This window comes from Penaeus monodon, chromosome 18 (genome assembly GCF_015228065.2).
Source record: "Penaeus monodon isolate SGIC_2016 chromosome 18, NSTDA_Pmon_1, whole genome shotgun sequence".
NCBI classification, from domain to species: Eukaryota; Metazoa; Arthropoda; class Malacostraca; order Decapoda; family Penaeidae; genus Penaeus; species Penaeus monodon.
The window spans coordinates 13,570,892-13,583,391 of record NC_051403.1 but is presented as its reverse complement, the minus strand read 5'-3'; the positions used below and the strand labels follow the sequence as shown (position 1 = coordinate 13,583,391).

The 12,500-nt window shown below is 41.8% G+C and overlaps 1 protein-coding gene across 1 annotated transcript in view; it reads left to right on the top strand.

The window, feature by feature from the left end:
* LOC119584628 (rho GTPase-activating protein 29-like) overlaps nt 1–12,500 on the top strand; it is a 144,562-nt gene that overhangs the window by 85,518 nt on the left and 46,544 nt on the right. The window contains 3 exon segments of the mRNA XM_037933310.1: nt 1,954–2,032; nt 7,638–7,830; nt 8,217–8,368. Of these exon segments, the coding sequence (XP_037789238.1) occupies nt 1,954–2,032; nt 7,638–7,830; nt 8,217–8,368 (424 nt within the window).

Genomic DNA, 12,500 nt, shown 5'->3' with positions numbered 1-12,500 from the left:
CTCTTCCGTCCTTCCTCCCCCACCCCTCTCCCCCACTGACTGTGGACGTCGTATGAGGTGATTGCAGTGCTTGTGAATCACGCACGTGCTTTATGGGACTTTGATGTTGCTGAATAAAGTATAGGGGATAGGAAGACGTTTCTATTTTATGGTGGATATTTTTTTTTTCGGATGGATATGACGAATGTAAGTGGGTTTCTTGTGTACGTATGTTGCTGACGTGCGTGTGTGGTGTTGTGTGTGTGTGTGTGTGTGTGTGTGTGTGTGTGTGTGTGTGTGTGTGTGTGTGTGTGTGTGTGTGTGTGTGTGTGTGTGTGTGACACCGTAATGTTTATACTCGAACGTAAATTCTCTATTGTATTGTCGTTCTCGCATTTGTTTATTCTGTGACGATTGCCTCGTAAGGGTGAAGACACATGAGACGTTTCTCCATATCTTGAAATGTAAGCAAACAGTGACCGCGGAGATTTCCTTTTCACCTCACCCACTGGCTCTCGTGCTTGCCCCCTCCTCTCCTCCTCCCCTCCTCTCCTCCTCTCCTCCTCTCTTGGGCATCTGTCCTCCCCTCTCACTCGCCCCTCCCTCTTCACCCCTCGCTGACAACTCCCTCCGGGATCCATCGTCCCTTGCCCTGTCCCCTCGATGCCCCTTGACTCGTCTGCTTCGTCGAGAGATACCTTCCTGATATACCTTCCGCGCAGATCTCTACTTAGGCTCTGCTTATCGGTTCATTTTGCGTGTTGCCAGTTTCCGTCTGTCATTCTCGGTTGTCTTTCACCATGCTCAGATTTATCATTCTAAATAAATGCATACATTCTTGCATACATACGAACATTCCTACCTACCTACCTACCTACCTACCTACCTACCTACCTACCTACCTACCTACCCACCCACCTACCTACCTACCTACCTACCTACCTACCTACCTACCTGCCTACCTACCTACCTACCTACCTACCTACCTACCTACCTACCTACCTACCTACATACATACCTACCTCCTACCTACCTACCTACATATCTACCTACCTACCTCCTACCTACCTACCTACATATCTACCAACCTACATATCTACCTTCCTACACACACACACCACAGCATCACGCAACACAGCCACGCACGCACACTCATTTATTTCTACCCATATTCTAACCAAGACACATACATGTATATCTTCGAAGTATTACACCAGTCCTCTCAGGTTTCCTGCTATTTCAAATTCGTTTTTCCTCCCATGAGTGTCAGAGTACTTTTTGTGAGGCATCCATCCATCCATCCATCTCTTTATCCATCCATCCATCCATCCATCCATCCATCCATCCATCCATCCATCCATCCATCCATCCATCCATCTCTCTCTCCATCTCTCTCTCTCTCTCTATCTCTCTCTCTCTCTGTCTGTCTCTCTCTTCTCTCATCTCTCTCTCTCTCTTCATCTATCTATCTATCTATCTATCTATCTATCTATCTATCTATCTATCTATCTATCCATCCATCCATCCATCCATCCATCCATCCATCCATCCATCCATCCATCCATCCATCCATCCATCCATCCATCCATCCATCCATCCATCCATCCATACACACACACATACGAACTTACGAACATACAAATATACAAACGTACATACACACACACACACACACACACACACACACACACACACACACACACACACACACACACACAGAGACACACACACACACACACACACACACATACACACACAATGTAATTCTCGAAGTATACAGCCAGCTTACGTGTTTCCTTTTTTAATTTTGTTTTTCCTTTCCAGAGTCACTCTTTGCTTACATAACAAACATACACACACGAACAGACATACACCCATATCCTACTTCTACACACACACACGCAATATAATTCTCGAAGTACACAGCCAGCTTACGTGTTTCCTTGCATTTCAATCTCGTTTTTTCCTTTCCAGAGTGTCGGAGTACCTCATGGGAGACATCGACACCTCCTCCGCTTTCCTCAATTGTTCGACAGCTTCTTCGCGCACCAAGGTCGGTAGTCGTGTCTTGTTTTGTTTGTTTTGTTTGTTTGTTTTGTTTTTGTTTGATTCTTTGTTTGATTGTTTGTTTGATTTTGAGTTTTTTTTGGAAATTTATCAAGAAGGAATGTTTAGATTTTTATAGATTGGATGTTTTTTTTTTCATTTTTATATATTGTTTTTAAATGTATGAATTGTATTATTATAAGTAGTACTTCTTCTCATTATTATTAATATTTTTAATTGAAAAAAAAAACTGATCACGCCATAGCACGATACTCGCATTTTTATATATGAATGTCTGTTCTTGCTAAATTCGAAGAGACGATCCTCATGTCTCGTTTCATGTCACAGAGGCGAAATCCCCGTCTAGGACACCGATGAAAAAGATAATAAATTGGAGGAGAAAGCCAATGGGAGAACAGGTTTAGAAGTAGAGCGGTAGATGCAGCAGATGTTATACATATACTAGATTACTTATTAGATTACTTATATACTAGATTACTTATAATGCTAGATTCCTTATTAAAAATAGAAACAAGAAGAACGAAAGAGAGAAAGAAAAAATATAGAGATGTAGATAGATAGATAGATAGATAGATAGATAGATAGATAGATAGATGAATAGACAGGCAGGTAAGCAGGCAGGAAGGAAGACAGGCAGGTAAACAGGCAGGCAGGTGAGCAGGCAGACAGGCAGGCAGGTAAGCAGACAGGCAGGCAAGCAGACAGGCAAACAAGCAGGCTGGCAGGCAAGCAGACAGTCAGGTAAGCAAACAAGCAGGCAGATATAAAGATAGATAGATATAGAGACAGAGATAGACAGACTAGAATGTTAACGAAGGAAATACTATGAGGAAGACAGCAAGATGGCGGGAAAGGAAAAGGGAAGAGAGGGACGAAAGAGAAAGAGAGAGAGAGAGAGAGAGAGAGAGAGAGAGAGAGAGAGAGAGAGAGAGAGAGAGAGAGAGAGAGAGAGAGAGAGAGAGAGAGAGAGAGAGAGAGAGAGAGAGAGAGGGAAAGAGAGAGAGAGAAAAGGAAAATCCATCCTGCACTTGCTCAATTGAAAAATCCAGCGTCGCATAAATGAAAGCTTAATGAAATCGGGCAGAATTGCAACAGGGATTGCAAAAGAAAGTTGAAATTATGATCACGTAACTTTGTAATATAATACTTCAGATTTTTGCAGCGTGAAATCAAGAACACTGAATAAAAAAAGTGAGATTAGCATTATATAAAGCTTTGTAGATTATTTCTAATACAAATACAAAAGTGAACCTTATGCGATTATCGTACATGGTAAATGCATTTATTTCATTTTGTTTACTTTTTTTTAATATATACAAGATGGATAGATATAGAGTTGCGCCTATACGGATGCCTTTGGTATTTTGCTTTAGATTCTTTTAATGTACAATTGTGTGTCGCTGGTTTTATGTTACAGAAGGATAAAGCGCAGTGTCGGGTATTAACGCTCTCGTGTTTGTGTTAGAGAGTGAGAGTGAGAGATAGAGAGAAAGATAGAGAGAGAGTGAGCGAGAGAGAGAGGAGTGAGAGAGAGAGAGAGAGTGAGCGAGAGAGAGAGAGAGAGAGAGAGATAGAGCGAGAGAGAGAGCGAGAGCGAGAGGTAGATAGAGCGAGAGAGAGAGAGAGAGAGAGAGAGAGAGAGAGAGAGAGAGAGAGAGAGAGAGAGAGAGAGAGAGAGAAAATATGAATGAGCGTGAATGTATGTGTGTGTGTGTGTGTGTGTGTGTGTGTGTGTGTGTGTGTGTGTGTGTTAGGCAAGGACATACAGAATAACATTAGGAGAAATCAGGTGGAAACTAAACTCCATCCTTACATCAATAACTACACAGTTCGTATTTCAGTGATACTGTTGCAAGAACATTTCCATTGATAATACGCATATAAAACGTGTACAATTCATTTCCAGTTTTTATCCGTTCATTCGGATGAAAATATTGTTCGAAATTCCTAGTACAGTAGAGCGTGAATTAGAATTATTTTGTTTTCTAGAATGGAATTATTTTTGCTTATATATTTTAGTTGTCGAATGTTGTATGTTTTGTATTTTGCAGTGATTGTGGATTACTGCGAAATAATAAGTTGCCCTAAATTGGTTCTTCTTTCGAAAACGACCTCTCTCTTATCCCTAGATTAAATAATGAGCTTAATTCATCCCTTATTTTTCAAGATCCCACCATAAACCACAGTTTTCGATATAACGCCATCATACCCTCATCGTTTCTAATACCATACTATATCATGGTATAGTATGGTATGCTCTGCCATAAGACGACCATAGTATAAGACGACTATAGTATGTCCCTTAGTTTCTAAGACCACCTCACCTTCCCCTTAGTTAATAAACAGCTTCCCCGGACCATCTCTCTACTAAGATGACCTCACTTCACACTTTGTCGTTTTCAAGACGACTGTACCTTACCCCTTCGTTCCTAAGACCTCACCTCGCCTCTTAGCAGTGTCAAGACGACTTCCCTTCGCCCCATAATTTCCCTAATTCGACTGCACTCATGTCATTTCCTTCTGGACATGACCTCATTGATTAGAGCCCGCGGATTCAGGTCGTCAGCCAGGTCGTTCAGGTCGTCAGCCAGGTCGTTCAGGTCGTCAGCCAGTCAGTCCGTTTCCCTCATTAACAGAGTCCCTCGCCGTTCAGTCTAGAACCTCCTCTATGTGTCCAGGACCTCGCTCTGTGTCTTATCTAAGCCGGATCCAATCTCTCTCGCAGTATGTTAAAGACGGGGTGTCAAAGACGGGGTGTCAAAGACGGGGTGTCATTCAGGGTCGCCGATGACAAAATATCCGTGACACCTTGTTGCTGTCAGTCATTTGTGACAGGTCAGGTCCGGGATAGAATGTCTTGCTCGGAGGTGTCTCGTTTCGCTTTTTCTCTTTCCTTTTCCTCTTCTCTTCTCATCTCCTTTCTTCTCTTCTCTTCTCCTCTCTTCTCTCTTCATATCTTCTTTTCTTTCGTCTCTCTTCCATCTTTTATCTTCTCAATCTCTCTCTCTCTCTCTCTATCTCTCTCTCTTTCGTCTCTCTATCTCTCTCTTCTCTCTCTTTCTGTCTCTCTTTCTCTCTCTCTCTTCTCTCTCTCTCTCTCTCTCTCTCTCTCTCTCTCTCTCTCTCTCTCTCTCTCTCTCTCTCTCTCTCTCTCTCTCTCTCTCTCTCTCCTTTCTCTTCTATCTTATATCCTCTCATTTTCTCTCTCTTTCTCTGCCTTTCCCTTCTCTCGCCTTTCCTCACCATTTTCACATTTTGCCCCAGTTTTCTCTCGCTCTTCCTCTCTTTCGTAACTGATCCGCAAAACCGGAAAGAGAAATAAGGTGAAACGAAACGAAACAAAACGAAATAAAAAAAAAAGAAATTGCAATAAGACAAAAGATCATCCGAAAATGCTTGACTTATTACAAACTCTAACTCAATTAAGGCCAGACTTCGCTTCTCCGGCTCTTCGTATCACTCGAATGGACAAATTGGCGACTCAACAGTGCAATAAAGGTTTGCAACAGGTTTTCGATGCACTCAAAGCCTCGACGGGAAAACTGGATTACATTGTAGGATTAAAGGATAAAAGTATTATGTAAGATTATTCACGCCTTGATTTTTTTTTTGTCTTTTGTCTATATTGGAAAAAAAATAAACAAAGAAATATTAAGTTGTATTATAATATAGACACGCTTCGCTACCTATATCCACACATACGAGCACGCCCACGCCCACACACACACACACACACACACACACACACACACACACACACACACACACACACACACTGAAATAGTGAACTAGGAAATTAAATAAAAAACATCCCGTCAATCGACTGATATAAGTCAAGCGAAAACGATTCCGATTCCCGAGAATCCAACCGAAGAAACACGACAACGAAAACAAAAGCAGCTCTGCGCTCTCGCGTGCCCCAGGGTTGCCATGGAGACTGCCTCTCGGCCTCTGCTTCGGCCTCTGCCTCAGCCTTGGGCCTCACTCTCGGCCTCTGCCTCAGCCTTGAACCTCACTCTCGGCCTCAGCCTCAGCCTTGAACCTCACTCTCGGCCTCAGCCTGAGCCTTGAACCTCACTCTCGGCCTCAGCCTCAGCCTTGAACCTCACACTCGGCCTCAGCCTCAGCCTTGAACCTCACTCTCGGCCTCAGCCTGAGCCTTGAACCTCACTCTCAGCCTCAGCCTCAGCCTTGAACCTCACTCTCGGCCTCAGCCTGAGCCTTGAACCTCACTCTCGGCCTCAGCCTGAGCCTTGAACCTCACTCTCGGCCTCAGCCTGAGCCTTGAACCTCACTCTCAGCCTCAGCCTCAGCCTTGAACCTCACTCTCGGCCTCAGCCTCAGCCTTGAACCTCACTCTCAGCCTCAGCCTCAGCCTTGAACCTCACTCTCGGCCTCAGCCTGAGCCTTGAACCTCACTCTCGGCCTCAGCCTGAGCCTTGAACCTCACTCTCGGCCTCAGCCTCAGCCTTGAACCTCACTCTCGGCCTCAGCCTGAGCCTTGAACCTCACTCTCGACCTCAGCCTCAGCCTTGAACCTCACTCTCGGCCTCAGCCTGAGCCTTGAACCTCACTCTCGGCCTCAGCCTGAGCCTTGAACCTCACTCTCGGCCTCAGCCTCAGCCTTGAACCTCACTCTCGGCCTCAGCCTGAGCCTTGAACCTCACTCTCGGCCTCAGCCTCAGCCTTGAACCTCACTCTCGGCCTCATCCTCAGCCTTGAACCTCACTCTCGGCCTCATCCTCAGCCTTGAACCTCACTCTCGGCCTCAGCCCTCAGCCTATGCCCTCCCCTTCCACCCTCCCCCCTCCCCCCTCCCCCTCCCCCCCCCCCCCCCCCTCCCCATCCTCCCTCCATCCCTCCACCCTCTCCTCATCCCCCTCCCTCCCTCCCCATCCCCATCCCACCTCCCACTGCCCTCCCTCCCTTCCCCTTCCCCTTCCCGTTCCCCATCCCCTTCCCTCTCCCCCATCCTCCCCCTCCCCCTCCCCATCCGCACCCTCATCCTCATCCTCCGCACGCGCGCCCAGCCTGACCCCGCAGCCGCGCCGTCCCCTGCAGCCGCGCCGTCCCCTGCAGCGGCGGGGCAGGAAGGGAGAGCCGAGAGCAAGTAAATAATAATAATAATCCTCAAGGCAGCTTCAGTAGATTTAAACATTTTGTACTTCCTTGCGGCCGCGAGGAGGGGCGCTTTCTGGGACAAGGGGAGCGTGTCTGAATGGAGGAAAAACGATTCCGTAATGATTTGCCGGAAAAAAAAAACAAAAAAACACTGGAAGGGAGAGATGAAAGGGCGGGTAGGCATTGCAAGTCCACGCTGGGGAAAAAGACTTGGATTTGTGAAGGGAATATTGTAGGCGGGGGTTATTTTGTGGCGAATGTAAGAACGAGGATGAATGCGGTCGCAAATACGATATCGGAATTTATTTATTTTTTTTTTTCGGTTGGCATTACATGATTCGGGTGGCACGCGTTACTTAAGTATCGTACATTTAGCAATTATTAATTTTCATTCACACATCATTTTTTTTTCAAACACATAACAATGGACTCGTCTTCTAATTTTAACTCTACTTCCCCTCCCCCCCCAGTCCTGCGAAAACCTTGTGAGCAGCGATGCGGAGAGCACCACAGGAGACCGAGGTGGAGGAGGAGGCGGAGGCGGAGGCGGCGGCGGAGGAGGAGGGGCCGGGATGACGGGAGTCGGCCCCTTGGACACCTCGAAGGAACCCGAGGTCCTCACGCAGCAGCAGATCGACGAGTACCTCTACAGACACGAACAGGGTGGGTCGCCGTGCACTCGCGTAGGACAGGGACCCAGACGGATTTCGTTAAGAGAGGAAAAGATATTGCTTGTTCAATAACCATATATATATATATATATATATATATATATGGATATGTATATTTATATATATATATATATTTATGTATATATGTATATATATATATATATATATATATATATATATATATATATATATATATATATATGTATATATATATATATATATATTTTCCCCTTCTGTAATTCATTCGCTTATCAGTTCATTTATTTGATATACCTATTTATCCATCATTCCATTCACTTGTTTGATATAGTCATCTCACCACCCGTCTTATCCATTCATTCATTCTCCACCACCGCCTCCTCTCCCCTCCTCCCGCAGGTGTTGACCACGCCCTCCACCGCGCCAAGGTGTGGAGCAAATACGCTAAGGACGTGATCTCCTACATCGAGAAGCGCGCTCAGCTCGACATGGAATACGCCAGGAATCTCACCAAGCTCGCTCACACCATCAGACCCGCGCTCAAGGAGGAGGTCGGTTTCTCGCTCTGTTTCTCTTTCTGTGTTTTGTTTTGTTTTTGTTTGTATCTGGTTCTGGTTCTCCTTTTTTCTCTTTTTTCGCTTTTTTTCTTCTTTTTTTTTCTTTTTCTTCTTTTTTTTCTTTTTCTCTTTTTCTCTTTCTCTTTTTTCTCTTTCTTTCTCTTTCTCTTTCTCTCTCTCTCTCTCTCTCTCTCTCTCTCTCTCTCTCTCTCTCCCCCTCCCTTTCCCTCTCCCTTTCCCTTTCCCTCTCCCTCTCCCTTTCCCTCTCCCCCTCCCTTTCCCTCTCCCTTTCCCTCTCCCTCTCCCTCTCCCTCTCCCTCTCTCTCTCACTGGACGCTTCATCCTTTGCGTAATTTTTGCATCAACATAAAATCCCTCTCCACCCCCCCACCCCCCACCCCCCACCCCCTGCCCCCTGCCCAAGGGCTCTTCTTGGCTCCTTTTTCCGCTTCAGAAGTAAAAGTCAAAAAGAAAGAAAGAAAGAAAAAAAAAATGGTAATAATAATTTTCTTGGAGAGAGACTTTGCATAGCTAATTGTCGGGTTGTTTCAGTTATGTTTACCTTTTTTTGTCATATTTCTTTCGGTATATTTCTTGCTTTTTCTGTTGTGGTAAGTTTTTTCATGTGTATTTCTCTTTGAATTATATATATATATATATATATATATATATATATATATATATATATATATATATATATATATATATGTATATATATATGTATAAATGTGTTTATATGTATATATTTTTTTTAACTTTTGAATAATTATTAAGTAATTAATGAAACTGTGTTTATATTTTGTGCGCTTTTTCATTCATCTGTTTTCTTCTTTCTGTATTATCGTTTTTGAATTAAGTTTTTCTACACATTTTTTCACTCTTTATCACAATTCCTGTTTTATAAAATCTTTTATCTTTTTTTCCCTTTCTATTTTTTTCATCTCATATTTTCCTTTTTTCTTTTCCGTTTCGTTTCCCTTCATTTTTTTATTTATGTTTTTAATCTTCTTCTTCTTTCCTTGTTTTTTTTTTTCTGCTTAAAATCATCATTAGAGAATGATTTGTCGAAAATATTGGACATTATGTTGACAAAGTTGCAAGTAATGGTAATCCAAAGATAAGCAAAGATAACTTGACATTGGTTTTGATGATAATGATGATAATGACAAAACTTGGCGATGATATTAGCTTCCTTGGTGATAAGATGACGATAGCTATATTTAAAACACTGATAAGAATGATCATGAATATTGATAAGAAGTGATGTGGTTATTATGATTATCGAGCTAATGTTGATATTGATACTAGTAGCAATACTGATGGTGGTATTGATATTGGTAATGGTAATAACAATAAAATAGTGATAATGATGGTGATGATGATGAAAATCGTAATTATATTGATAAAAGTAATGATAATGAATAAGATACTGGTAGTAATAATAGCAACAACAACAACAGTAATGATGATAATTATTATTATCATTGTTAGTATTATTTCAGTGATATTTGTGACTACGATAATAATAGATATAATGACAACATTAATGATAATCACACTTGTTACGAATATGGTAATGATAATTGTGATGATGATGATGATAATGAATTGACACTGATGATAAAGATTTTGGCAACAATAATGATAATGACGGATATCAATGATGATATCAAAATAATACTGATGATAGCATCAATATTCATATACGATAAAAAAGGAAGGTAAGGAGATTAATGAAGATGATAAGAATGGTAATGATTTTAACAACATCAGTAATTATAATAACGAAAAATATAACATAATTATAACGAAAATTGAAATTCAATGACTATGACGATAGATTAAGAATGATAATGATTTTAATAACATTAGTAATTATAATAACGAAAATGATAACATTGCTACTACTAATGGCTATGATAATAGGAGTATTCATAGGAGCATTTATTATGTTGTCAAAAAGTACATTTCTGGTAAGATTTATTTTGAAAAATTATGGTAAAACATATTTATTGATTATATACAAATTTCTTTGATTACTGCAAGTGTTTTACTTATCAGACATATACTAATAAAAATTTGATAGAGTTTGACTGGCAGTGAAATACAATACCGTATTAAAACCAGCATTGTATGGTAATCAGGCGAACTGAAATATCAGTACGGTTATGATAAGTATTTTGACCTAAAAGCGATTTTAGGAACATATATCGTCGTAGATTTACACATATGAAATGTTAATTACATGTCAGTTGAATAAAATATGACAGAAATATGCCCCATTGGTATCATTAATTCAGTATGATAAACTGCTAATCACTTACTTCACTAACTTCTAAATACAATGACAGCGTTTTTTTAAATATTTGATATAAATCATAGTTATAAATTTACAGGATGAATATTACAACATGCACTAACTTTTTCATATGAACGCTATAAATCAAGCATTTCATCATCAATTTTGAAACTGAATTCATTGTTTTCAGTCTTTTGTCTCTTTACCATGATTCCGTCTCTCGGAAATAATAATAAAAAAGTAAATATACATTGATAAAGAACATTAACAAATTAAGAAAATAGGAAAAAAACAGGTTCTTGGCTTTCCCTCTCACCCATAAGCGCTACCTCTCGGAAATAATGATAATAATAATAATAATAATAATAATAAAAGAATAGTAGTAGTAGTAGTAGTAGTAGTAGTAGTAATAGTAGTAGTAGTAGTAGTAGTAGTAGTAAGTAGTAGTAAAAAACATAAACATACCGATGCAGAACATTTAAAAAATATATGAAACAAGAAGAAAATAAAAACTTGACTTCCCATCTCGCCTCATTTTAGGTTACAAAGCCCGGCAAACCCCGTGTCTGACCGAGGTTTAACGTTATAAATGTCAGCGCGTCAGCCCGTGCGACGGGCGAGGCTGACCCTGATGGCGCGTCATGAAAGCGTATTGTCTCCATATGTCTCGCGAGATTGCTATCCCTCGCTGCTTTTTTTCCTTCTCTCTCTCTCTCTCTCTCGCTTTTCTTTTTTATCAGTTTTTCCTTTTTTTTCGTTTTTTTTTTGTGTGTTTTTCATCTTTTTTTTTCTGGGACATTGTCATCTCAAGGTAATGTGATCCTTAGCTCCGAGCCATCATCACTTGAAGGCATTTTGGCTTGGGACGCTGCATTACTTCAGTGTGGAGCGCCTTTGGCTAATCGGAAATGCGAGTTCTCTCTCGTCTTCGGTCATTTCTTCTCCGTGTCTCTCTCTCTCTCTCTCTCTCTCTCTCTCTCTCTCTCTCTCTCTCTCTCTCTCTCTCTCTCTCTCTCTCTCTCTCTCTCTCTCTCTCTTTCTATATATATACATATATACAGTCCTTCTTCCCTTTTGTTGTTTTATTTGCAATATGTGACAATGTTGCAAAGCGTTGAGAGGAATCGTTGTTAGAAATATCAATACCGGCAATCAAAGAGAACATGATGGCGCGCCAGTGGAAAAGATATATAACTGTATGTATGTATAAGAAAAAAAATATCATGAGGTAAAGGTATTGAATAGGTTAAAGTAGAATGCCAGGAGGATTTATAAAATAACAGATACTACCATTGTATAAGAGATGAAAAAGGTTTCATCTTGTATTGGACGGGGAACGGTATTTCAACAGCTTTCAAGAAAAGCCATTTCCAGTGAATGCACCGTCGCCTCTGGCTCTCCCTCGCCCCCCCCCTCCTCCTCCTCACGGCCTTTGTTCGCCCAGACCGTGGCGGGAGGTCGGGCCCGCAGGTGTGGCGCCCCTAGAAACACCCGTACTTGCGTGTCCAACGCTCTCCCGCACGCACGCATATGCACACGCGCACGCGCACACGCAAATGCATACGCGCACACTCACTCTCACTCTTACTCTTACTCTTTTACTTCTACTCTTACTCTTATTCTTATTCTTACTCACTCTCTCACTCTCACTCTCACTCTCACTCTCACTCTCACTCTCACTCTCACTCTCACTCACCCACACACACACACACACCACACACACACACACACACACACACACACACACACACGATTCCAATTCGAAATAAAGTTAGGGCTAAAGTTTGTCTCCCTTCCTCTGCCTTTCGATTCGTCCTCTCGTCTTCC